This window comes from Rattus norvegicus, chromosome 4, assembly GCF_036323735.1.
Source record: "Rattus norvegicus strain BN/NHsdMcwi chromosome 4, GRCr8, whole genome shotgun sequence".
Classification (NCBI taxonomy): Eukaryota; Metazoa; Chordata; class Mammalia; order Rodentia; family Muridae; genus Rattus; species Rattus norvegicus.
This window is the reverse complement of record NC_086022.1, coordinates 83,497,296-83,524,204: the sequence shown is the minus strand read 5'-3', so window position 1 is coordinate 83,524,204 and position 26,909 is coordinate 83,497,296. Positions and strand designations below refer to the sequence as shown.

Here is a 26,909-nt window from a genome sequence, read left to right as displayed (position 1 = left end):
ACAGACAGACACACAGACACACACACTCAATTTCCTCTTCTTCCCCATCTCTTACAGTATTAGTTACCTTCTCCCTTGTTGTGACAGATTACCTGACAGAAGAAGCTTAACAAGAGAAAGATTTACTGTGACCCAATGTTCCAGAGGGGTTTCAGTCTTTCATGGTAAGACACAGGAAACAGGAGACAGGAAACAGTCCATAATGACAGGAGTGTGAGGTGGAAGCTTCCCACATCTTGGCTGATCAGGAAGCAGAAAGCTCAGGCTTGAACCAGAAGCAGGTTACCCACATTGATGCCCCATGACCCACTTCCACCAGGCAGGCATCACAACTGACAAAACCCCGAGAACCAAGTAAGTCCTCCAGACAGAAATCTAAAATGGGAGACATTTTAGATTCAAACCCAAAAGTCCCCTTACCATTACATAGGCGGTCCGGAGGTATACTTATGTCATGGAGGCCAGGTTAGGGATGGTAAGTACTCAGGGTCAGAGATTTACTCACAGTTTTAAAAGAACTTAAGACAATTTAAGTATGTTTTTTATAAATCATCACCTAAAATCACCATGGCTCTTTCTTACGTTTTGCATATGCATCTATGCATAGCATGTGGCGGTCTAGGCATGTTCCCTTTATTTGGTGTCTTTTCCTAGCAGCAATCTTTTCACTTCCTGTCAGTAAGCTGCTCTGATCCGGTAAGACCAGAGTCCCTTGTTTATGAGGCCGTGGGAAAGGTCAGATGATGGGAACCTAAATGAGTCATTCCAACATGGGGAAGAGCTCAACACAGATATAGCCATGCTCTGCACTAATATCCATCCACTCACAGCTTTCCTCATGACAGAGCCCTGTTCAGCCTTCTCCTGACCAAGATGCTTAACTTGCACACACCTCCTCTGACTGGCTATGAGTTCAGCAGAAAGAGAATATTCAAGCAAGCCCCTGCCAGAGAGATCCTCAGCAGTGACCCCAGCCCATCCCCCGAACGCTCTATAAGCCTATATGCTTTGTACCGTTATGGATGATTTTCATCATTCCACTGGTTTTTCTCACTCACAGAGGCGCTGACGCATGTGACTGCCAAGATCGTTGGTGGACTCCAGGTAGCAATCACAGCTCCACGTCAGGTCAAGCCAACTTTGACCCCAAGGCAGAAGCCCTCTGGTTCTTCGAGTATTTGCTGGTATTTACTGGACAGAGTGCTTCCTTGTGCAAGCCAGAAAAGAAGTCCCTGTCTTGATAACTCCCAAACAAAAGCTCCCATCTGAACCCAACCTCTGGCGATGTGCCACCCGTGAAACAATCATTTTGGCAGCAAGACTCCATCTGGCTGTGGTGTTGAAGTCCCAAGCCCTAGTCAAACAAGATAAAAACAAGCAAACAAATAGGACTTCTTCACACTCCCCACCACTCACAAGGATCCAAACTGCTTACCCCAGAAAGGGTGAGCACGAGCAGCCTCATGACTTCATGGTGTCTCATAAACAGCCGCAGAGGCCAGTTTCAATGGAAACTTCTCTCCTAAATCACATAGTTCTGCCTCCCTGCTATCGACGTCAGTGACAAGGCCCCTCTCCTCTGAGAAACCCAGAACAATGTGATTAGAAGCGAGGAGCACAGGGCAGCATTTGTGGCAGCAGATTCCAAGACAGAATCACAGCATCTCATCTCGGGCCTGCATTCTCTTTCCAGCATTCTCAAAGCAGCATATGATTTCATGCCTGGGAGCTGGGTAGGAGTTGTACTAGCCAGTTTGCAGATAAAGAAATCTCGGAGACATTGAGTGACTTGCTCAAGGTTAATGGTTTGTAAGCAATGGAGCTTGTGTTAGGACCCAGATCTTTTTAATGCTGACATTTTGTAGGGGGAGCTCTGCTTTGATTGGCCTTTCAAACCCATGGGTAGAATAAGAAAGCTAAGCTGCAAACTTGATTGTGGTTTGGAGGGATGAGAAACAGAGTGGTGTATAAAGAAATTCTTCTGCTGCAGGATTACCAAATCCTGTAGGTTGGAGAAGAGAAGATCTTCCTGACCTCTGCTTCTGATCATTTTTCTGTAATCTTTCCCCTGATATTTTTATCTGGCATAACTTTCTCAAACCCAATACCAAGCACTTCCCATACCTTGGCCCCACTCAAGAAGAAACCAGGCATCTTAGGAAGGAGAGATTAGGGATAAGAGAGAGGGTAGGCTGCTGCATAGGAGTAGAGAAGGGGGAGAGTGTGCTGGGAAAAGGGGAAAAGAAACTACCTGTGAATTGGCCCTGACACCAAAGACTCACTGTGACTTAAAATGTTAGACTACTACATAGTTTTAAAGAGAAGGTACACGCTTTCAGTGTTGTGTGACAAACTACAGACCAATGAGTAGGGAAATTCAAAGACTACAAAGCACAAATCCAAGAAGTGAAAGGTTTGTTACTTCTTTTAAAGTGCAGATGGGGACTACCTGGGCAGGAGAAAAATATCTTCTATCATACACTTGATTTAGATAAGTGGTTCTCACCTCTCCTAATGCTGACACCCTTTAATACATGGTGTGGTTGCCCAACTATAAAATTATTGTTCTTGCAACTTCACAGCTGTAATTTTGCTACTGCTGTGAGTAGCAATGTAAACATCTGTTTTCTGATGGTCTTGGGTGACCCTCATGGATTGTGTTTAAGGAAATCTTTCCCATAGTTCTGATCTGCAATGGGAAGTACGGTCAGCCACAGAAGCACAAAGGGTTCATCGTTCTTAGCCATTCCTTTGGATAAGGCTGCCACCGAAGAGCCCTAGCATCACCTTGGCAACCTGGTTGAGAGCAAAGGGTCCTTTTAAATAACTTGCACAAGGAATTGGATTGCATCTAATCTCTTGGTGATGAAAAGTTGAGAAATAATGACTCTGGATCCTCACAGGCTGTTGAGGTGATAAGAGAGACCTGAGTCATGGAAGGGCTGAGAAGCATTGCAATCTGGGAGGCTAATGAGCCAAATGTGGCCTCAAGGTTAGACTTACTTGCCTTCTAGTGTGCTGGTGTGTTATAGTTTGAATTTCAAATGGTCACACAGTGTTCACGTTCTGGATGCTTGGCTCTAATCTAGTGGCACTATTTTTGGAGTTTCTGGAAACTTGGGAAAGTGGAGCTTAGCTTGGGAAAGTCAGTCACTGAGAGGTAGGGTTAGGTCATTGGGATGCATTATCCTTGCCCACTCTATGCCTCACTCTGCTTCCTGGTCCTCTCCATCACGTGACCAGACTCTACCACAGGCTCTCATCATGATCAGAGCTGCTCTGCCAGACTTCCTCACTATCCTGAACCAAACCATCTGAAACCATGGGCCAAAATAAGTATTTCCTTAGGTTTTTGTGTCAATTAATTTTTGTTCTAGCAACAAGGAAAGTAACCAATACACAGTATGCTAAAGAGACCCCCCCATCCCCAATCATCACCATTCATACCACACCGTTTCCACTTACCTCTTGTCTCATCATGTCTTCTGTCTGCCCTTTGTCACTTACCTCAAACGTCTGAGTTTGACAGCTCTAAACTAAGCAAAGACAATAGAAGAAACGACTCATTTACCTCAGCAGACACATATTGGCATAGAATTATAGGAAAATAAATTTTAATTATAAAATCAAAGGGACAAAGAGTTCTTCCTGGAGAAATTACTGGAATCTGATGTTTTCTGGAACATGATGGTAGTTCCCACATAAGATCCCTTATGGAAATAAGGGATCGAGTTGCAGGGACCTTCAAGATGGAATTCAGTAGGATTATTTGTTCTGTGACTCTGGGAACTAAAACTGAGGCAGAATATATGAATATGCCAAGCAATTGACTAAAAACCAAATTGTTACAATTTCAGGATAGGAGGTCAAGACAAAAGCAAAAGGGTCCCCTTTCTCAGTGATGGCCAACATCTGTTTCCCATAGGGCAGTGAAGGTTGGATCAAGCACAAGAAGAGCAAAGGAAAGGAATCTTCTTAAAGTCTTGCTTCCTTATAAAGCTTATAAATAAGGTGTTTGCATCAGCTTTCTGTTACTATAGCCAAATGCCTGAGATAGTCAACTTTGATAGAAAATAATGTTTATTTGTAATTCATAGATTTAGAGTTGTTGGCAGTGCTAGGCTTGCCGGTGCCTCTGGGCCTGTGCTAAAACCATGCATTAGTTGTGAGCACATGGTAGAGGAATCTGTCCAGCTCATGGAAGCAAAGAAGCAAAGAGAGGAGAAGAAATGTAGCCAGGGTCCCAATATCTGCATGACTCCTATAATCTTAATTCTATTAGTTTCCACCACCTAAATATTCTAGCATCACCTGCTGGTGCTATCTATGGGCTGGGGACTTAACACGTGGGCTCAGGGGAAACACTTGAAATTCAAACGATTTAACAAGACTAAGAACCAAGCTTGGCGACAGAAGACAACACTTCAGTTCCTGATGGAGTCACAGCCTCTACAGCATTGGTACCCAGTCCTGGTTCTCCGCAGCACCTTCTGCATACGTTTAGCAAGGTAGTGTGCATTTGGCACTCCGCTATGGGGAGAAATAAATAAAAGTCTGTAAAACACATGAGCATGGTCCTTTCTATACAAACGGCCCAACTTCTCTCCAGACTTGAGGGAAGAGAGGGGATATCCTTTATGACCCGCAGATTCAAGTACGGATGGCAAGTACATTTTGGACTCAGAGCAACCTGAGTCGAAATCCTAGCGCCAGAACTTAATAGCTTTAGATTTTCAGCAAGTTACCTTCCTGTTTTTCTTCTCATCTTTAGTTTAGACATATTTCATTTGTCTATCTTCCAGAATTCAAAAGCTGCTGTATGTTAAGACCCTTAATACCATGGGCTGGGAACCAGTGCCTAGCACAATAGCAGACACTCTGTGAATGGTGGTGACAGTTATTTAAAATGCCACCACAATGAGCTTGGCTATCTGTGAAAGAGAATGGTCTCCTAGTCAGTGTATAACAGGGCAGCTGGTGTCAGAGCTCATGTCATGGCTGAACGCTGCCCTGCTTGTCACTGTTCGGCTGAATAGCTTTGTCTGCATCAGCAGAGACTGGGAAACAAGTGGCATCAAAACAAAGGAGAGGAATACTCCGGATGGACTGTTATGAGCACAGCACAGTGATTGGTACAAGATCTTACAAAGGTTGGTTCGTGATCACGGTAAGGAATTTCTGTTGTAATCCAACGTAAAAGGTGACTAAGGGACATCTTTCACTGATGGTGTCTGAGAGAAGAACACTAACAAATTGTTGGAAGGCTTGAGCACTGAAAACTGAACTCCCTGCACACTGCATATCCCAATTCCAAGCTGTACCTACACCACGTGCTGGCACAATGACGGATTCCCTCCTTTCTCAAGGAGGCACGGCGTTCTGCTTTGCTTTGATAAACACCATGACCAAAACGTGGGGAGGAAGGTGTTCATGTTCATCTCACCTTTCACACTTCATCAGCGGGGACAGGAGACAGGAACCTCGGAGGAACACTGCTTAGGGGCTAGCTCAGTCACCCTTCTTATACAGTCCAGACCTGCCTGCCAAGAGACGGCACTACTCACAGTGGGCTGTGCCTTCCTACATCAATTAACAGTGAGAACCGCCTCACCAACGTGGCCACAAGCCAGTTCGGGTCCCTCTTCTCAGGCACCTCCAGGTTTGTATCAAGTTGACAGCTGAAGCTAACTTTGACACATGGTCAAGGATAGTGGCCGTCCGTCAAGGTTGAAAGCTTTCCTCCAGGGGTTAGCAGGCGAACGGATGAAGTTAAAAGGCCCCTACGTTCTGGGTTAAACAAACGTCAAATTTTTTAAAAATGTCTGGTTTATTTTTAGCTTATGTATCATATTTAAAAACCACATCTGCATGTCATTTATAAATAAAATGCAAATATTTATAAGGAGCTGGTCCAAATTTTTACAGTTTTGGAGAGGAGTCTGACCAGTTGGCTCAGCACTGGGTGAAGGTGCCTACTGCCTGACAGCCTGAGTTCAACTATCAGGACTTACAAAGTAGGAGAACCAACCTGAAAACCGTCCTCTGGTTTCCATATGTGCACTCTGGCTCATGCCTACCCACACACATGTTACACACATACAAAACAGATAAAGTCATACATTTTTGTAAATTTCAAAATCATACACACACTTGACACTTCATGTTTATTGTTGCACCATTCTCAATAGCCAAGACATAGAACCAGTCTAGATGTCCATTTACAGATGAATAAATAATGAAAATGTGATAGTTTTACTTGGCCATAAAGAAGAATGAAAGCAGGTCACTGGGAGGGAGACTGCAGGAACTGGAGAGAATCGTGCTAACTGAAATAAGCCAGACCCAGAAAGATACATAGTGTATGTTCCCTTTCAAAGGCAGACAATGCGCAATCTAAATACGCAAATTATAAAAGATATACATGCATGCATATACAGAGAGAGAGAGAGACAGAGAGGGAGAGAGAGACAGAGAGAGAGGAAAGGAGAAGAAGAGGAGAAGGAAGAGGAAGAGAAAGTGGAGGAGGAGGAGGAGAAGGAAAGGAAGAATGGCTCCAAGGGGAAATGGGGTAGGGAGGGTGCAAGGTGGGAAGAAATACACACATTCCATGTTTTCTCTTATATGTGAGTAACTATGAAATCTCTCAGTGATACGCTAAGTAGAAAGTAACTTTTTTTTTTAAAAAAAGAAAGTACTGCTCTTTAAAAAATAAAAGACTTAGAACTTTTAGCTTAGAAAAATAAGACCACCAAACCAGCAGTGAGGACACAAGGGGGCTTGGCAGGGATACAGATGATTAGCACCCACCTCAGCAGGGGAAGAAAGGGGCTATCCTGGTGGCTTCTTGGAGGAGGTGACAGGCTGGCTTAGTCTGGTGGACATGGAAGAGGGGAAGACATTCCAGGTTGTACAACACAGGCAAGCTGGCCTGTCTGAACAAGTGATTGACGTTTGAAAACTCTGACAATTTGGCTCGTCTTAGGCTGTCAGCAACCCTGGGGAAACCTCAGGCTGTAGGCTGGGAGGCCGCAGAAGTGGGTTATCAAAGTCACTGAGGAAGAAGCCAATTCAGAGATCGAAGGTATGGCTAGAGATTCAAGCCTGGGAGATGGGATCACTTTGTGAGCCAGGAGAGAATCTTTCTTAGTGTAATGCCAACCAACCCTCAGTCCTATGTAAATAGGCCCTGGGGGAACCAACTGAGAACAATTCGCCTGGTTTATACTGTTTGCCATAGGAATCAAGTCCATGGCCTGGCTATGTTAGGCAAGGTCAGATTAGTTTCTGAGCTGGAAAAGGATCAATTTGACAAACTCTGCTGCTAAACGGTGGAGTGTAGAACAGTGATGGTCCTCTTTGGAAGAAGGCAGAGCCAAAGGAAAACGTACCATCACTGACAGAAGGGTTGCTGCTGGTGGCAGTGCAAACTTAGTTCTTAGGAGCTGGAAAGAGGGAAGCATCAGACCTTAGTATAGGCAGCCGCAGACTTACCCCAGCTGCAGAAGATCTCACAACTCATTCATCCTTCAAAGTAGTGGGGGTCAAAGGAATGCCCCCAAGCCACTCAGAAGGCTGTAGCTAGTAAACCTGAAAAGCACTTCATGAAGGCCTGAGAGGGGATTCACATTAGGTTTAAATTTAGAAGGCCACCATTTATATAGTAGTGCTCTCTACAGTGCTAATAGAAGTCCATATCGGGCACAGGAAATGCATGCTTTGATTGGCTGAGTATCTTGAATTCCTTGTGTGGAAATCAGACAACTGCATAACAGACCTTCTGTTGGCTTTCAGGTGGCTCCATGAAGCCGCTGTGTTCCCACCTCCCTGGCAGCTGCCCATCCTGAGGACCCCGGCACACAAGCTTTAGGAGTCTCTTAACTGTAATGTCACTTAGCTGTAAGTCATCTGTAATGGCCCCTCCTATCCTATGGCATTACTCCACACACACACACCCCCACACCCTCATGTAGCCACTGACCAAGAGAGGTACAGTGCTCCAGAGAGGCCCTAAGTTTCCAAGAAAAGGATCTTGGAGGCAGGGAGTGTGTGTAGTTCATGGCCACTCTCTTATCTGATTCTTTGGTTCTCTTGTCACCCTGCCCTTTGAGATAGTTTTACTCCTCCAAGCGAGACAGAGAAATGTTCTCTCAAACCAGAAGTGCACCAGTCTCCTGGAAGCAACAGGATGAGGTGTTTGGTTCACATGATTTTTATAGCCTAGACATAGACTTTATGTAAAAGAACAACAACAAACGTTTTAAAATGTAGTACGGCACAAGCAAACATTTCATTACAAAGCATTTACTTTTCATTTGTTTGTCTGTGGTTACTTGGTCTTTGACCTGTCTATCACTGCTTTGGTGTGTATACAAAACCAATAGACTTGAAGATGTAGAAGGTCATGATTTTAAACCACCAAGAAGAGGAAGATGTGTGCCAATGAAAAGAGCAGGGTGTCACCTAAGCAAGTGTCACCCTATGCTAAGTTGTGGTGATATACTGATTTTTTTTTCTCACAACATGTAATGGATAATTTGAACTCCTTGAAAATTATAATTCGTTTCATAGTTACTTTGGTTCTTCACATTAAAAATAATCAATATGCTTAATTTGGCTGACCAAGCTTTTACTTGGCAGGCACACTTTGTAATAGTAGGGGGAGGGGCTGAAGGTAGCCAAGAGGTATGCACTAACAACACCTAGCCCCCTTCCTTCCTTCTTTCCCTTACACCCTTCTGGCCTTGCAGTAGATAATTCCACATAGAAAGTCATTCCTCCAGAGAACAGAGTTGTCACTTCAAGTCTCAGGGCACTCTCCCAGCTGCTGCAGAGTTGGGGTGCCTCATATCTCTAAGGAGGCTGTTCTGGCATCATTCTTGGCTGGAGTTTCCCCATTGCATTTCCATGTCACTGGGTGCAATGTCTATCTGCCAGATATTCTGCCTGCTCTCAGCTAAAGGCCTTCCTCCCTGGCGGGACAGCTGAGCACACTGCACAGTTGCCAACATTCTAATTCAAGATGTAGAATTCTAACTCCTGCTCTTTAGACCCCTGTCTGGTCCCAGTTTCCAGCCAAGCAGGTCCCTGGCTCATTATCAAATCCTTGGGTGCCCTTCCCCCATCCTCACTTGGACCCAGGAAATTATTCCTGGCACCAAACTGAACTTTAATGACCTGCTGCCCCAGCCCCACTCAACTCAGCTCTCCCTTCGGCAGATTTGTCACCCTGGAGGCTCGAAGAAGCGACAGACCAGACAAAAATGTCAATGGGTGGGAGAACTCAGCCTCAGTCTTTATGACTGGGAGATTGTGAAATTTTTCTCGGTGACAGAAATACTACATATGTCTGTATTTAAATTTACACGAAGTGACCGAACAATCTTAATATTAGAAATAACACAAGTGGTATATATAGTTTAAAAAAGACAGGATTGCTATTTTTTCTAGGTATATGCACCAGAAGGTAAGTGGAATTGTTCTAAAGAAAAATGCTAAATTCAGAATGCATGAGTGATTTAAAAAAAAATGCACCCTCAAATCATGCACATTTTCCAGGGCTCCTTGAACACCTGGAAGAAAATATACACCTTGTAGGTAAAATGTAACTGCAACTGGGGTTGGGGACCAGAAGATTCTTAAGAGGTTAATTGGTCAAATTTATGGCTTAAATGCTCACAGGATGCTATAATCCTAATTGATTGGTGAAATCTTCATTTTTAAGTAAAAATCGAGTATGCTTGGACTTCGTTTCCAAACTACTGTGCTTGCCTTTTCTTCTGGGCAGCAGCACTGCCAGACCTGAGCCACACACAGCAAGGGGTGCATGAGGTGCACTAATTTGGGGTAAAGAAATTGAGATTTTTGGTTTTCTCAGAAGAATCAGGGAGAACAAACGTGATACATATGTAGAACATAGTCAAATGCACTTGTCAACCAAGCACTCTATTTTGAAATTTAAATAAAGCTAAGATTTTTCTTCCGGCCTAGGGGGAAAGCTTCATTAAAATCAATTAGTTACTACTAACCTCCAGAGAATAAGGAATTTAAAAAAAAATTTTTTTTTAAATAGAAAAGTTTAAAGAACAAGGTGCACACAATTACCTTTCCTGGGTCCCTAGTGAATGCCATTGTCACACCTAGACAGGTGGCCAAGTGCAAACAAATGTCCCCGAGAGGGCCGGGTAACTCCCAGAGTGCTCATCTGGGGGAAACCATGTGTAATTAATAGATGTGTATCTATTAAGAATGTAGTGCACATAACCAAGGGAGGCTTCGAGCCGACTGCAAGCACCTCACACGGCGAAGGGCAGGCCCAGGGACGTAAAGTTGGAGGCGGGAGCTGCCAGGTGAGGCCTGGGTCGCGGAGGTTGGGGCCCGCACAGCTGCAGGCGCGCGCCTGCTCCCTCCTCCCAGCCGCCGAGTCCTCCCCGCCCCCTCCCCGAGCTCCCGCCGCCTCCCGCTGCCTCCCGGAGGCTCGGCGCTGCGCTCCACCTCGCGCCCCCTCTCCTCCGTCCCGGGCTCGCGCTGCCCTCCCCGCGCCTGCCCCCTCCCCGGCCCCTCCCTCCGCCTCCGCGCGCGGCGCTCGCAGAGCCGACTCCGGGGGGCTCTCGATGTAGCACCATGACAGGCATCGCCGCCGCCTCCTTCTTCTCCAACACCTGCCGCTTCGGGGGCTGCGGACTCCACTTCCCCACGCTGGCCGACCTCATCGAGCACATCGAGGACAACCACATCGGTGAGGCCCGGGTGGGCGGGGGTCGGGCGGCGGGCGAGCCCCGGGGTGGCGCGGGCCGGGCGCCCGATAAGGTGCGGGCGTGGAGGGCCGCGGGGCGCGGGGATGGCCGGCCGCAGGGTGAGGGCGGGCGCGGGCCGCGGGGGGCGGGTGCCGCACGCCGCTTCCGCCCGGCCCGAGCTGTCAGGCTGGCGGGAGCCGGGGAGGCGCCGCCGCGGCAGCCATTCCGCTTCCTCCCCCGCCTGCGTCCTGTCAGCGCCGGTTGCTAGGTGTGGCGCGGCGGGAGGGGGCCGCGGCGGCGGGCGCGGGGCTCTGCGTGCTCTGAGCGGCGCGGGCGCGGGGCCCGGCCTGGCGCGGCGGCTGCGGTTCTAGCGGCTGCGGGCCGCGCCCATCCCTAGCCCGAGCGCCCCGGGGCCCGGGCAGCGGAGGGGAGCCCGCGGGCGGCGGGCGGGCGTGTCGCGGCGCCGGCGTTGCGGCTAGGCCGGAGGTGCGCCGGTCCCCGCGGGGCCTGCGCGGCGCGGGCGCGGGGACGCGGGGGAGGGGCGTCCCGCGGGGCGGGTTGCGTCCCCGGGGACTCAGAGACCTTCTAAGTCCTGCGCCTCACGTAAGTCCTTGCACCACGTTTGCACTCTCATCCCTGCCCCTGCGGAGGGAGATGGGTCTGGTGCTTCTGGCTCTCAAGACCCAGCCACCTGCAGAAGGTGTGGCCACTCCCTAGAGTGCCCCGGTGGGTTTGGAAGGTGAAAAGGGCCGCGGGTTGCCTGGATGAGGCTACCTGTGAATTGCTTCAAGAAGACCAGATGAATGCCCTGGATTCGGCCATGTGGATGCAGCTCACGTTTCTGCAAAGTTGAGAGAGTAAATCACGACTGCTGTGCATTTATGTACGAATAAAATGAGGCAGAGCCTTATGCCCCTTTGCTTTGTAGGATGCTTTCTCCTTGCACACAGTGGGCGCTTAATAAGCGTTAAGTGCCTGTTTAGAGCAGGATTTGATGGGCCATCCAGAATGGGAGCTAATCATGAAAATTGTCTGCAAAATGCCATTGAAAACAGAAATCTGATGAGTAATTGCCAGGCTTTGAAAATCTTCAAAGTTTCAAAGTATCTCCTTAGTAGTTTCCCCCATCTCTTCTGATAAAGGACCAGGTAAAGGACCTATGCTCTCAAGTTTTGGTGGTCTTACACGAGGTTTAATACAGTAGCAAAGTTGCTGATTCATATCATAACTAAGTGGTCATAACTAAAAGTGCTCCAGGTATAAAGTCAGTTTCTCATCATGGCTTAAACTGTAGTGGTGAAGTTTCAAGACCAGTCTTCCTAGTTCATCACTGGACTCCCCTTACTCCTTAAACTAAATGGAGAGGGTAACAGGAAACTGTTTTCACAAGTTCCATCCGTTTCGTCAGTTATATCAGGATAAACAATAATTTATGCAAGTTGAATGAGTAATAATTGTACTCCGGTTGCTTTCCTACTTGAACTACTAGCTGGTTAAAAAGATAATTTAGTTCTAGCATGAATTAAACAGTTTTTTCCTTTTGAATTAACTTGGAATCAGACGATTTAGACTAGCATTGGTAAATCATAAGCCTTTTTTTTTTTTTTGAGTTGGCAAAAGTCGTCCCAGTGCTGTTCAGTTATCTTTTAAGAGGGTCAAGGGTTTATGAATTTTCTAAAACTAATCTTTTAAGTGATGATATCTCACTCCCCAAGGTCTAGTGATTTTCTTTAATGGTGAGAGTATTGAAGAAGTAAGTTTACATTGCTTTGGCAAGGCTAACGGTTATTATACTTGGGACATAGTCGTTGCAGCAAAGTTTCTGAAAAATAGATATTAGAATGAGCAGACGCTTGGATCCAGACCTTGAAGAGGCTTGCTGGAACTGCCGTGCACCTCAGATGAGAAGAAGCCTTCAAAGGGCAATTGGCCATGCAGAGAGAGATGAGATTTTAGCTCATACAGTATAACATTTGGATTGGCTGGTACTGTGCACATGTACTTAGGATGAAGAGGCAGGAGTGAAAATACAAACGTACTCACGGAAGCTCTACATATTATCATTTATTGTGATTGCTGTGCACACGACATAAGCTATATACATGAGATAGTGAGTTTTTTGGTTTTTAGTAAATGGTGGCTTCACTGATTTAACATCTTAATCAGCCAGTGGACCCAGCCAGTGGAATCATGAAGAGACCCAAGATGTATATGTTATTTTACTTTTATTCAAGGGTCTTACTTACTTAGTGCCATATATAACCATGAGGGTTAGAGATATGACTGGTTTTGAATTGTTACCATTTAATCATTAGTCAAAAGCACTGACAGACTTTTCAAAGCCTGTAGTTTTCATTATTACTATTGTTTATCATTCAGATTACCTACGCTAAGTTGTGAATGGCTGTCTTTCATATGTGTGTGTGTGTGTGTGACATATATACACATACATAGACATGTATATGTATATGTAGCTGCATTTTCATGTGTATGGTGATTCTGATTATTGATCTGATAGCTTCACCTTCAAAACACCAGTTTTCCCATGCAGTTCCAGCCACAGCTCTTGTTTTTAACCTCTTTCCATTTCTGGTAAGGATCAAGGAGCTGTGGCTTCAAAGACAAAATAAATCTGCTTCTTTCGTCTTTGTCTTAGGCAGTGTTTCTCCTCCTTAAAGATGCTCCTTTAAGACACATGTTCTTCTCATTTGCTCTTTGCTTTTTCCCCTTTCATGTCTGTTTGTCTGGTAGTAGGGCTAGGTCCCTTCTCAGTGAACAACCCAAGTATCCTGAGCCTAAGCCTTCTCCTCCCCACTCACTTACATGGCCTTAAAACACCCGCAGCTGGGTAACTGTGAAGTGCTACTCTCTCCGCTCCGCTATCCACACAGAGGCCTGGTGCTGCTTCCTGGAGGCCAGAGAAGCTTCTCATGGTGAGTGGATGCCCAAGCTTGTAGAAACACTCTTGGCGTGACAATCATAAATACACCCAGGTTAAACTGGTAACAAGGAGGCTTGGAAATACAGAGAACACTAAATTTAGCAAGAAGATCATGCCTTAGACTCATGAATGTCACTGCTGCAAAATCTTTTAGCTTTGGGACTCATAAAGCAACTGTGGAACCATTAGCTGGTTTCATCCGTGTGTGAAATCACACCTGCTCTTTGGATTTATTTATGTGATAGCATAGCACTTGCTTTTTGCCAGGGACAGTTCTAAACATTTGTTGCCTTTTGGTGAAGGAAAACAAAAACACCTGAGTTTGGGGTATCTTAGATGCTAGTGAAGAAAGATAAATAACAATTTACAAATGATAGAATATGTTAGAAGTTAGTTAGTGATACAGAAGAAAAGTTAGAATAAAATACAGTGGATTTGAAGTAATGAATGTTAGAATTTTAAATAAATTGGTCAGGATAGGCCCTAGAAGCTAACACAGAGTCACAGTCTTAAGAGAGGTGACATCAGTGAGAGCAGGGAGGGCCAGGCAGGGAGAGCAGACATGGCCCAAGATGGGACCATGCCTTCGGAAGAGACACTTGGGAATCTGACCCAATTTTGTTCTTATAATGGTGATGAACTAACATCCCTGATGAACTAAAAGAGCTAACTTCCCCTCCATGGCAAGAGCTGTCACCTTAGCTGTCACTGATTCAGGTTTCCATTTATTGGACTGGAGTCTTAGTCACAGGAAGTGGCTTTCCCTAGCCAGGACAGGCATCTCTAGACCTAGAATATCTCTAGACTTGACATTTTTACCTGTTTTCCTCTAATTCACAGGTGCTTCATTTCATAGAGTAGATATAAAGCTATCTAATTAATAAAGTCAGAGCCTCTGAAAAAAACCATGAGGATAATTCCTATCAGTAATGTAGACTTGCTTATCGAGATGACCCAATAAATGTTATGGTTTGAATGAGAAAGGTCTCCCATAGGTTCATGGGCTAGAATATTCGGTCCCCAAATGAAGTACAGTTAGTCATAGAAAACCATGTAACTTTTAAGAGGTGGAAGCTGGCAGGAGGAAGTAGGCCTTTGGGGAATAGAAGGTCCTTGAGCCCTGCCCCACTTCCTGTCTGTGGTCTGCCTATTGATTGGTGATACAGTGTGACCGACTACCTCATACTTTTCGTTGCCATGCCAGACTGTTCTTCATTCCTTGAGCCAAAATAAATGTTCTTGTAAGTTCTTTTTCTAAGTATTTTATGACAACAATAAAAGAAGTAACTTTGATAAAAAAATTAATACTGAGAAGTGGGGCAGTTGCTGTAATAAATTATAGAAGCCTTTGGAACTGGCTTGTGGGAGTCTTGTGGAAGACTGGAACTTCATCCCAGAGACACCCAACTACACCATGAATAGAGCTTAGTGGTCCATTCCATTTGGAAGATGAAAATGCTGAGAGAAATGTGGAGAGTAGAGGCCTAACTCAGGAACAGGAACACTGCTGGCGTTATATTCTGGTAAGGAATCTATCTTTATTCTGTTTATATCTTGAGAACTTAGGCAGAATTCAGAAGTGATGGTCTCATTTGTTTGGCAGAGGAAATGTCCAGGCAGGGCAGCATTTAGGCTGTGGTATGGTTACTCCTCACTGCCCTCCTTCTGGAGTTACAGTTAAAAAGAGCAACAAAACAGAGCAGGAGGAGCTAAAGAAAACTCAAGTTTCCTGAGGCGAAGAGCAGGTTTAAGGCTCCATCTCCTGACAGTCGGGTCTATTAGACGGGAGAGAGCCTGAGCTGAGTGCTGCCGAAGGGCATCCCTGCTGAAAACCACTGTCTAGGAAAATGGTTCTGCAGATTCAGCAACCAGCAGACACAGAGCCTCTCTAGCTTTGGCCCAGAGGGGCCAGGCTACATCTCAAGATGACAGAGCTTGGCCAAATGGCTGATTTTAAAGGCTTGAGAGATGTAAGAGTAAGGGGTTTGGGGAGGAGGGCTGTCATACAGGCTTTTGCCAAGATTCTAGAGAGCTGCTAGCGCCAGGCAGAGTTGGCCTCCCTGTAATGAGGCCTGAGGGGCCACTGCATGAAGCTGGGAGAGTGTAGCCTCAGTTGCAGTGAAGACTCCAGAGTGCTAAACCTTTCAGGACCATGGTGTATCACTGAGGAAAGATTGAGGTGGTGAAGCTGGCCAGGGCTACCATGGCTCTTGGAATCCAGATGATTCTATCATGAGTGTCAAATGCCAAATGGGAGCTTTAGGGCTTGGTGTTTTTCTGTTAGCTTCTAGTCTTGCTTTCGTCTAATCTTTCCTTACTGTGCTCTAATTCCTCCCTTTTGGAATAGAAGTACTTATGCCGTTGTGTGTTGGAAGTCTGTAACCTGTATTTGATATCATGAACTTAGAGTTAAGATAATTGTCTCTAGTCTCAGAAGACACTTTGGGATTTGGAACAGTGTTGGGATTTCTTTTTAGGTTTATTTTTAATAATATGTGTGTCTGTGTCTGTCCGCCTGTCTGTGAGTGAATATCACATGTTTGCAGGGTCCCAGGTCGCAGAAGAAGAGAGTAGTGTCATGAGTGACAGTGACATCTGACGTGAGTGCTGGGTCTTCTGGAAAGGCAGCGTGTGCTCGTAACTGCTGAGCCATCTCTCCAGCCTCTCCCCACTGTTCAGTGCTTGTTCGTCATTTACAGTGCACTGTCATTTGTCTGTTTGCTGGGAACTGAACCAGAACCTCATGTCCGAGTACTTTACTCCTGAGCTTCACCCCCACTCACTGTTGGAATATGCATTTTTCATTTTGAGATGACCACGATTCTGTGGGGAATGGGGCAGACTGAAATGTTATGGTTTGAATGTGAAACCTTCCTATAACTATAATCCTGACAAGGCTGTAGAGCCTTGAGGAGGTGGAGTCTTGCTGAAGAAGGTGGGTCACCAAGAGTGGCCTTGAAGTCTTATCGTCCACTGCTCTTTCCCATCTGCCTCTTGTTTGTTGATGTGACCAGCCACCTTATACTCCTGTTCATGCCTCCTTCACCACGATAGTAAAGGCTCCTTAGGCTGCCATCCCTTAAATCCTTTCCCCCAAAAGTTGTGTCTTGTCAGCTATTTAGTCCCTGCACCAAAATTTAATTAATGCCATAAATTCTTGCGGTATCAAAGGAGCATTCTAGTGGAGTAGAATGTCACACACCAGCCTACTTCACAGTTAAGTGAAATGAAGCACTAAGGTATAGCTTCACTGTGGTTTCATAGCTGGTAAGTCTGAGCTATGATTTTCATTCTGGATGGATATGCAAAGTGGCGTCTGAAAAATTTGGTTGTACTCTTCCTGTGTCCCTTCCAATGGACAACTAACTGGTCTGTTTCCCTAGAATATAACTGAACTGGAAGCAGCATAAGCTTGAGATTGATCATACACCCCTGCAGCTTGTCACCTGACTGTAAACAGGCCACTTATATATACTGTGTCTTCTATAAATAAAGATAACAATAGCATCTGCCTTGTGAAGTGTTTATGAGGACTAAATGAGATTATATAAGTAAAAGATTCATCTACAGTATTAAATTATCTACATCATTAAATCTATTCCATTTGTGTGTTTGTTAAATAGATATGTTTGTAAGTCTCACAGGGAAGTCTGTATAGAGGTTAACAATAGAGTTGTGTCCACCTGCACTCAGTGTTGTTTGGTTACTTCTGTGATGGTGTGAGTCTTCTAGACATGAGGAAGAGATTGAGGCTGGGAAGTAGCCTCTGTGTCCTCTGCTCTGTGTTGCAGCCTTTGGCTACATTTACTTCTGTGTGGCCAGAAGTACTTCAGGTCCTGGCAAAGGCCTTAGCCACTATGGACCAGGAAAGTGGTGTCAAGGCCAGCAGCTAAGAACATGGCTTTTCCCTTGGCCTCAACATGTCTGAAAAGACCAGCACTAGAAGGAGGCACTGTGCCTGGGACCTGTGGGCACCTTCCCCTAAGGAGCTTTCCTGTAGGGAGAAGGGATGGCTGAATGAGGTATTAATAAATGAAAGGCTTGCTGCTGCCTTCCAGCTTTCTCTGTACCCTGTGGCTTGGCAGCTAGAACTGTGTTACTCCGTGCCTTCCCAGGAAGGCTTTGGGCAGAGCTGAGAGGTTAGACGTGCACCTTCACACAGGCACACAACTCTGTCTGCTCTAAGAGCCCCCAAACCTAAGTGCATAACAAACCAGTCTTCAGGATTTTCTCAGCCTGTTCATTTCGCAAGTAGTCAAATCAATCTGTGTGAAACATCCCTACTGAGATGATGCATAGTGAATTTCACCATTATCTGCTTGCTTTCCTTTAGTGTACATGGTTCTGACATGTAACTGATGTATCTGCTTACAACTAATTGGTGGGCAGAAGTCTCCATAGTTTGTAGAAGATGGTTTTCTTTAGGGTTCCTGTATCTATAGACACCACCCATGTAGACAGTTCTAGAAATACAAGCTGACAGCTGTTTTCAAAGAATTTGATTCTTACCATTGATGACAGGAAGGAAGCCTCAAGGCTGAAGCAGGTTGGTGACACTCAGAGAGGCGTTCCAGGGATTGTCTGGAAACTAGACATTCTGTTTCGACCAGTATCAGAGGCAGGAGGCATTGCTCCTAAACCCTTGAGAAAAGATCCTCCTTTCCAGTCTTTGCTCTCTACCTTTCTGACTCACCCCCTTGATCCTCGCCTCTACCTGCAGAGTTTGATGGTGTGACTGTGACTATGCTAGTTGTCAAAGACGTTCTTTCTGAGTTCCATGTATTCAATTATTTCATGATCATCTGATAGACAGTAGGTCTGCTCACACCTCGGGTAAAGTGCTAACCCTCAAACATGTATTCTGGAGTCTGGAAATCAGGACTGCATATGTATGGCTTTCAAAATGCCTTTCATTTTATTGTCTAAATCAGAGTCGGAAGAAAATTACATTTTCTTGGTGCCAATGAGATGACTTGGTGAGTTAAAATCCTTGCTACATAAACCTAGGATCTGAGTTCAATGTGCAGAACCCACAGAATAGAAGAAGAGAACTGACGGCCCTCCTCTGAGCTCTGAGTGCTGCCAAGGCATGCATTTGCCTTCATTCAAATACCATACACACATACATGCACACTCACACATTTCACAGATACACACATGAACACATACATACACACACCACACACATGCATACACTGCAGACACACAAACACTCATCATATGCATGCATACATACACCACACACACATACATACACACATGCACACATATACCACACACATACACACACACACACACACATACACACACACACACCCTGCAGACACGTGCATATACAAAATAAAATTTTCTCCTTAAAGAAAGTACTAGAAAATGACTAGAATGCTGAAGTCATTTTTTGCTATTTTTAGAAAGACCAGCTGCAAGCAGGGGCCAGATAATGGATGCTTACATTAAAGATAAAATCTTTTGGCAGGAGACAAGTGTACTGTCTTGGGTCACTAAATGTACATCTTCTCCCTAGCATCAAAAAAAAATAAAAAAAGTTGACAGGCTTCTGATGGAGTACTCTTTTTTGTCTGGTTCACCCACTGACCCCTGAAGGCAGTGGTTCTCAACCTGTGGGTTGTGACCAGTTGGAAGTCTAATGACCCATTCACAGGGGTTTCCTAAGACCATTGGAAAACACAGATATTTACATTACAATTCATAACAGTAGCAAAATTACAGTTATGAAGTCTCAAGGAAAATAATTTTATGGTTGGGGGTCACCACAGCAAGACAATCTGTATTAAAGGGTCCCAGCATTAGGAAGGTTGAGAGCCACTGCCCTAAGGAAAGAACTGTTTATTGTTTGTCAGTCTGCCACAGTGACTTTTCTAAGGTAGACCATATATGTGGGGATCAATGGGGAACACTATATATACTTGTAAATATACGCATATATGTAGTATACATACAGTGTACACATGACATATATATTGCAGTTGGTCTGTAGAAGATATATTCAAAGACATAATAGAGAGGTTATATATTCATACATCCAGAGAAGCAGTACCTAGATATATACTGTTATCTATGCATGATATCTGTGGATAATATATAGCTATGTATTTGTATGTATATATGTATACTAGTTTTCTATGTATTGCTGTTGGTCAGAACACATCTTTTTGTTCATGGTTTTTACCTACAACTTTTTTCACTTTAACCAGGCACCTAGGGTTATACATACCATGATTGTTGGCGTTTGCAGTTTGAAGTGAAGTATCAGAGGAAAACGAGCACACATTTCTTTGCCCTTTTATAGTTTCTTAGCGAACTGAACACATATTTTTTTTATTCAGCTGAGAACTTGAACTTCCACGTAAAGATACCGCTGTATGGCCTTTTCTTGGCACATCTGAACGGCTAACATCTCTACTCTTTGACTTCGGGACAGCTAGTAAATAATAAACGGGTACCTGGACAGTTTAGCTAATCCCTGAGACAGGTGGGTGTGTTGTACACACTGAGTGTGCTCACTAGAGACAGGGCTGGTTCAGGCCCCAGGTAAGACAGTCGCACAGCAAAAGATTTTATCGCATGATTTGGAATGTCATTCTATTTAGAAATTATGAATACTTTCTTTTTATAATTTTCTTTTGATATCTTAAAACTGCTGTTGACTGAAGGTTGCATGGGAAGCAAAACTCCAGAGAAGGGAAGACTGATTATTATATCCGGTTTATAACACATGTAAGCAGTATGTATATACACATCATACCACCTATATGCATATGTGTCTGTGATTCCATACACCTCTATGTACATATGCTTGTATGTGTGTCTAGACACATGTGCTCTCATTCTCTAACTTTCTCCTTCCTTTTCTCTCTCTAACACCAATGGCTGAGACCCACGATTACAAGAATTACCCCACATGTTGTTTACTATTTCTTACTTCTAATGAGGTAAAATATATTTGAAGAGACCAGATATATACAGATAAGATAAATTTTATAGGGGTCACTCATAGAGACATAACTATTGTTACACTGATTCAAAGGCCTCCCCTTTGAACGCCACATTTGCTGTGTGTATGTGTTTGTGTGCTAATTTTGAATATGTTCTCAAGTCTATCCAACACCTCTTGAAACTCTGAGAGCCCCAAAAGTGAGTGTAGCCACATACAGGATTAGAATTTGTACAGTTTGAAAAAGATTTTGACAAATCTCAATATTTTTCTGCACACAACTTGTGACATTTCTCCATAGGTTCAGTGATGTTGGAGGTGAGAGTGGTTTTGGGACATAAGTAAGAAGGTGAGCTTGGGGAGGCCTTTAGTTTGGCTTTGGTGAGAGGTGTCGATACAGTTCATGGTATAATATCTTCCATTCATTTCCCTGACCATCCTCTAGTAAGAAATGCTCTCTAGGTACTCTGCTCACTGCCCAGCTCACCTAGGGTCCTTTCACAAAGGCTTGGGTCAGAGGTGGCATTGAAGCATCCATGTGAACTGTGATAACTGCCGTGAGGAATGGTTTGAAGTATGGAGCCAGAAGTCAGTCAGTAGATATGTAAACTTTTAGATGGAGGTTCTTTCTTAGCCTCAGTTCAGGCAGGACAGACGTTCCTCTCTATTAGGAACATACTTGGTGATGCGAAGAAGCAATTATAAATGCACTCTTAAGGATTCTTGGTGATTAAGTGTCCTGGTTTATTTGGCATGAATGTACACAACAACGAAAAATGGTGACAGCAAAGTGCCACTAGTAAAAGAATGTGTGGTGTTAGTCCATGCATACAAACTGGAGATGTCTTCAGATTTTATACTTGTCTGTGAAAGAGAGGCATTTGCAAATTTGACAACAATTGTAAGACTTGATATGACATTTCCAACAAAGATATATGAGGCTGAAAGTAATTCTTTTGAAATATTAATAATTGCAAATTGAATTTGATCACCTATGCTTGAGGGAAGGCTGGTTTATCTTTCCACCTACAGAAAGTGATTTTAATGCAAATTATTGTCATGAAAATTCATGAGCATGCACAGCTCTAAGCAGAGATTAGCAATATGTCCAGCTGTTAATATACATACAGATTCTTTTGGGGGGATTTTGACTTTGTAATGCTTGGTATGACCAGTTTATAAAATTTTGTGTTTTCTTCTCATTTCTTGATCTGAACAATCAATTTCATAAGAATTTTACATATATAATAATATAATATTTTTCCACAAAGGAGGTCTAAAATAGCAGGCTGCACAAAACCTGAGTCCCTAGGTTTTCAATTAGGGACCCACCTTGTCCTGGGAAACTGTGCTATCTAATTACCTTCCCAGCCCTCCCTGAGGCAGACATTCTGCCTATCGTGTAAGAACTGCCTTCCAAATTGGAGCTTAATATGTTATCATACTAGTTAAATGCCATATCTAGTGAGATATGAACTAAGGTATCTTTGCGTTGTAAGATTATAGTAGAAATTCTTTCAGTACAGAAAGCCTCTTCATCTTACAAAGATAATTATTATAGTCAGTCATCCTGTGTATCTTGTAGTGTCTGCCTCTGTCGGTCATGAGCGTTCCCCTTCTGTATGCTCTGTTTCTTTCTCCAAAATTCAGCTCCTGCCTAGAGGACGGGGTCTTGTCATCTTCCTGTTCTCTTCTTCCAGAAATATTTTCAGAAACAGAATGAGAAAACCCAGAAGCACTCTGGCCATGAAAAGAATGATTTACAAAGTGCCTTTGGACTGTGGGTAGCATCTTTAAAACTAGCCTCAGGTGTATGCATATGGTATGGGTTTGAATGTATGTGGCATATACACAAATACCAAATTGGTAAAGGACAGTTTATATTTAGGGAATATGAAAAATAACTATAAAATGGGTGAGGGGAATGAAAGGGAAATTAATTTTATTTTTACATTTTAAAATAAAAATTTGGGCTAGTTTGGAGTAGTATGGAGTTGACTGGAATTATTTTAGCCTCGCCTACAACATTTGGTACATCTCTTCCCTCCCTCATTTTCTTGCTAGGCTATTTGGTATAAAGAAGACTGGGGGGGTGGGTGAAAGGAACTTGAGCTGAAGTAGAAAACTGGATTTTGAATCCTGATCCTACCATCTCTGAAATCAAATCCTTAAACTTGAGCAGCTCTGACATCCTTTAACTACTTTTTATGAAGTGCCTTCTGGGAGTTTTCAGTATACACTGTGCAGCAATATTCCTGTTTGATGCAAGAGCGAACCAGAGCACAGCAATATCTAGCCCCGGGCACCTGCCAGGGGAGTGCTCGGGGAAGCAAGGGCTGCTATCACCACGAGCCACTACTTGTTCTTGACAGCCTACATTATGGAATTCTATAAGCCACTTGTTCTTCCTCCCACATAGAATTGTGCTGTGGCGTCTAGGATGATGCAAGTGTTCCTCCTGCTTCAGCCTCCTGAGCACCAGGACCACAGGTCTATGTGCCTGCATCTTATGAGACCCAGGTGCTCTGACTGCACCAAGTAGGCATCTTGATGTTCTCAGTCAGTAGAAGGCTTGTCCATACCAAGATGTACTTCACAAAGACTAGATTTCCACTGGAAATGCTTTACATAGTTTGACTTCTCTATCTAGTGTTCAAGTCTTCTGAGAGAAGTTCTTTGGAAGACCTGTGAACCTATATGTGGGGAGTCTTGCCTTCCTTCCTTTGTCAAGTAATAGAAGCTCTCAGTATCCCCTTTTCTGCTTCTCCAAAAAGGGGTAAGAACCCATGGAAACCTCGGGGTATCCTGTGGCAGCACATAGATTAGGTGTTAGCCTGTAGGTGTTTGTTGGTCATTTCCTCTGCGGGGACTGGGTTGGAACTGGACTATGGATGGCTCTTCTTACATTCCAAAGTGGCATGACCTTTGTAAAGCTGTGTGTTTCCCTGAGATCCCAACATCTGTCTCATAAAGGTGGAAATAAGACTTACTTCTTACTATGAAGATTAAATAAAAATATGCACATGAAGGGCCTGCCAACTAGGAGCTGTCTCTAATGTGAATATGTTTATCCAGACTGTCAGCCTTCCTCCCAGCTCACACACTCCTCACACTTTCATCTCCTGCCTCTACAGTACAGTGAGGGAACAGTCATCCAGTGACCTTAGTGCTTATGGTGGAGGTTGCTCATTTTTATTTAGAGATCCTGTTTGTATCAGCCATACTGAGTGTTCCAAGAATTCATGCAATGTTAAAACTTCCCTACACAAATTGTAGAGGTTTTAAAGTGTGTCAACCTCAAGTTGGTCATGTCTATGTAGTTTTAATTTTTTGAGCTATTAGGTCAGATGATTAGCCCTAAGATCAGGCATTCAGGGTTCTAGAGAGCTTTAGCAAACTATATATGAACAGAACAGTTTTTCTCCTTCAACCCTTCAAAACTGGAAAAGAGTGTGTGTATTATTTGTTGTAAAAGGATTTGTGGGGCTTTTGTAAAGACTTCAAGAGCAAACTCTGAAGTGAACAAGATGCCATGTCTTCCCTAAAGCACTGAGCACCTCTTCAATAAGTCTCAGAAATGTTACATTCTCAGATGCTGGGAGCTCCCCAGGATGTCCCCAGGACAGGCAGTGTCAGACACTCAGTGATAAGCAAGCTGCACACATGGTGCAGAAACTGCTTTTCATCATTTCCTACTGAAATTATTTTCAGTCCTGTACGATGTATACCAGTAGTTTCCTCCATTTAAGAATGTCCTGGGCTCTCTCACAGTCAGGCAGCTAGTCCAGGCTGTGTGGCCTAGTAGTAGCTGAGTAAGAAAGGATTTCCCACATTCCTCCTTAGTCCTTCACTGTTGTGTCTAGTTTGAAAGATCAAAAAAAAAAAAAAAAGGTTGACTTAATAAGTATTAAGACCTTTTCCATTTTCCATGTTGCAATGTCTAAACTCTCAAATCTTTATTAGTAAGTATTTGATGAGTGCCAACTGTACAGGCATTGTAGGATTTGAGGCTAGAGGAGTGAGATACATACTAACGTCCTTGGACTTGTGGAGAAAGTGGTGAAAGAGTATAGTGAAGTAATGTTGAACAGTTGGAAGGTGGGAAAAACGAAGGTGAGGAGGCAGGGGCTGGGAGGTCTGTTTGAAGTGAGGGTCTAGGGTGCTGTGTTTGGAGGAAGCAATCCCTGACGGGCCTCCATGGAGTAGTTGGTGTGAGTAGACCTGCAACACCAAGAAGCCGTTTGGTCACAAACGGACAGGGTGGGATGGCAGGTAAAGGAAAGAAGGTACGTGGACCCACGGACGGAAGTAAGTCTGCCCCTAACCGAGGCTGTGGCTTCATTTCGGTTAGCCTATGGGCTTCTGTGTAACACTCGTCAGCTCATAGGCTATTACCAAATTGAAAGCCATGGAGGACCTTAGAAAAATACAATTGGCACTCCAGTCTCCTTAAATGTAGCTTGCATACTTTTTTCAAAGGATCCTGTTTCTTTTTTAAACTATAAATAAAAATGTTGACTAATTCATTTGACTGATGAAGTTTATTTGGCATTTTGTTTTAAAAGCAAGGGTGAGAAAGATACATACATACATACATACATACATACATACATACATACATACATACATATATGTGTGTGTGTGTGTGTGTGTGTGGATATATATGATCTATCTATCTATCCATCCATCCATCTATCCATCCATTCATCTATCCATCTATCTATCTAATGATGCTTGCTTCCAAACTCTGAGGATCTATACATTCCTTCAACATTTCTCTTCAGCAGTTTTGTGAAATCTTAAATAGATTTTACTGGCTCATTACAAGGGTGAGGGGTGAGAAACAGAAAATAAAAGAAGTTTGACTGACACATTGGTTGATTTCCACAGGGCTGTGGTAGACCCTAAGCCTGAAGATAATGTTGCCTCATAGCTTGGCTTTTTCCCAATTGGAAGGGGATATTTAATGTAAAAGAGTGACTACCTTTTCTTTCTCCAATTTTGCATCTTTAGAGATGTAGCATAGATATTTTTCTGCCAAGATAGGCCATCAGTTTAGTTCACCAAGAACGTATGATTCTGCTCTGTTTTTACTTGTCTGTATCTTTGTTCACATAATTGAGAAGTAGCTGTTTGGTGACAGGATATACACACATAAGTGAAATTCAAGATAAAAATTAAAAATTATAATTTAGGTGTATGTATTTGTAGTTGCAATCTAGTCTTTTAGTTAATATGGAACATCCTGTGACACATTGCAGTTTTGCTAATTATAATCTATCCCAAGGCTCAGTGACCATGGTAGTTGCTTCTGTTCTTGTGGCAAGTTTGTGAACTAAATCAACTTATAAAAGGAAAAGTCTGTATTTTGCCTTACAATTTCTGAGACTTGGCCTTATTCCACTGGGCCTGTGGTGGTGTAGACCTTCATGGTGGGAGAACAGGGTGGAGGGGACCTGTTTCTCCCCATGGCAGCCAGAAGCAAAAAGACGGAGAGCCTGGTGTTTCATATCCCCTTAGAGTATGGCGCAGTGACCCTCTCTTAGTTCTCCTAGGTCTCTTGCACAGGCTCCCACCCCTCTGAACAGCATGTTAGCAAGCGGCCAGTTCTTGATGTGAGGCCTTTGGGAGGAATGCTGTGCCCAGAGGAAGCAGAGCCTCCGACCTTCAACATATGTATATGGCGTGCAGGGACTGAGCTTTGACTGATCAAGGAAGATGCTCAGCTTTAGGCTGATCTAGAGCAGCGCTTCTCAACCTTCCGAATGCTGTGACCCTTTAATGTACTTCTGCGTGTTTGTAATCGCAACCATCAAATTGCTTCATTGCTACTTCATAACTGCTTTTGCTACTGTTATGAATTATAATATATATTTTTTGGGAGATTGAAGGTTGACAAAGGGTTGATCCACAGGTTGAGACCTGCTGTTAAGTCTGCTCAGGTGGGTGCATTCTGGTACCTAATTGAAGTGGCAACTGCTACCAACGCTTTACTTTGCTCGTTGTGGATGCCAGAACTCAAGAGCCAAGGCAGATGGTAGATGTTTAAAGACTTTGTTCTTGTCATGTCTGCAGCATTCTGTTGGCCAAATCAAGTCATATGACCAGTCACAGAGTTGGTAGGTCAGAGACCTGTATTTCTGCGTGAAGGAAGAAGAGTATGAGCTGGTTACTAAGCTCCTTTATCAGAAGTAGAAGAGACAAAAGGCATGTTGATATTAGTGCAGAGGCAAGTTTTCTCCTGAAGTGGACATAGCTGTCCCTTCAGTGTTCCAGGGAC

The 26,909-nt window shown here is 44.0% G+C and overlaps 1 protein-coding gene and 1 long non-coding RNA gene across 5 annotated transcripts in view; both read left to right on the top strand.

Annotated features, from left to right (window-relative positions):
• Positions 1-1,784, top strand: part of LOC134486580 (uncharacterized) — a 31,161-nt gene extending 29,377 nt beyond the window's left edge. The window contains exon 2 of the long non-coding RNA XR_010065803.1: positions 1,061-1,784. This is a non-coding gene — a long non-coding RNA (uncharacterized LOC134486580). The remainder of the gene's footprint in view (positions 1-1,060) is intronic.
• Positions 1,785-10,414: 8,630 nt separating this feature from the next.
• Jazf1 (JAZF zinc finger 1) overlaps positions 10,415-26,909 on the top strand; it is a 303,737-nt gene continuing 287,242 nt past the window's right edge. The window contains exon 1 of one of the 4 annotated variants that reach the window (XM_063286690.1): positions 10,415-10,735. In XM_063286690.1, coding sequence (XP_063142760.1) covers positions 10,621-10,735 — 115 coding nt within the window. In that variant the 5' untranslated portion in view covers positions 10,415-10,620. Of the gene's footprint in view, positions 10,736-11,252; positions 11,337-26,909 lie in introns of those variants that run through there. The other 3 variants (XM_039108679.2, NM_001400852.1, XM_063286691.1) reach the window with 3 other exon arrangements.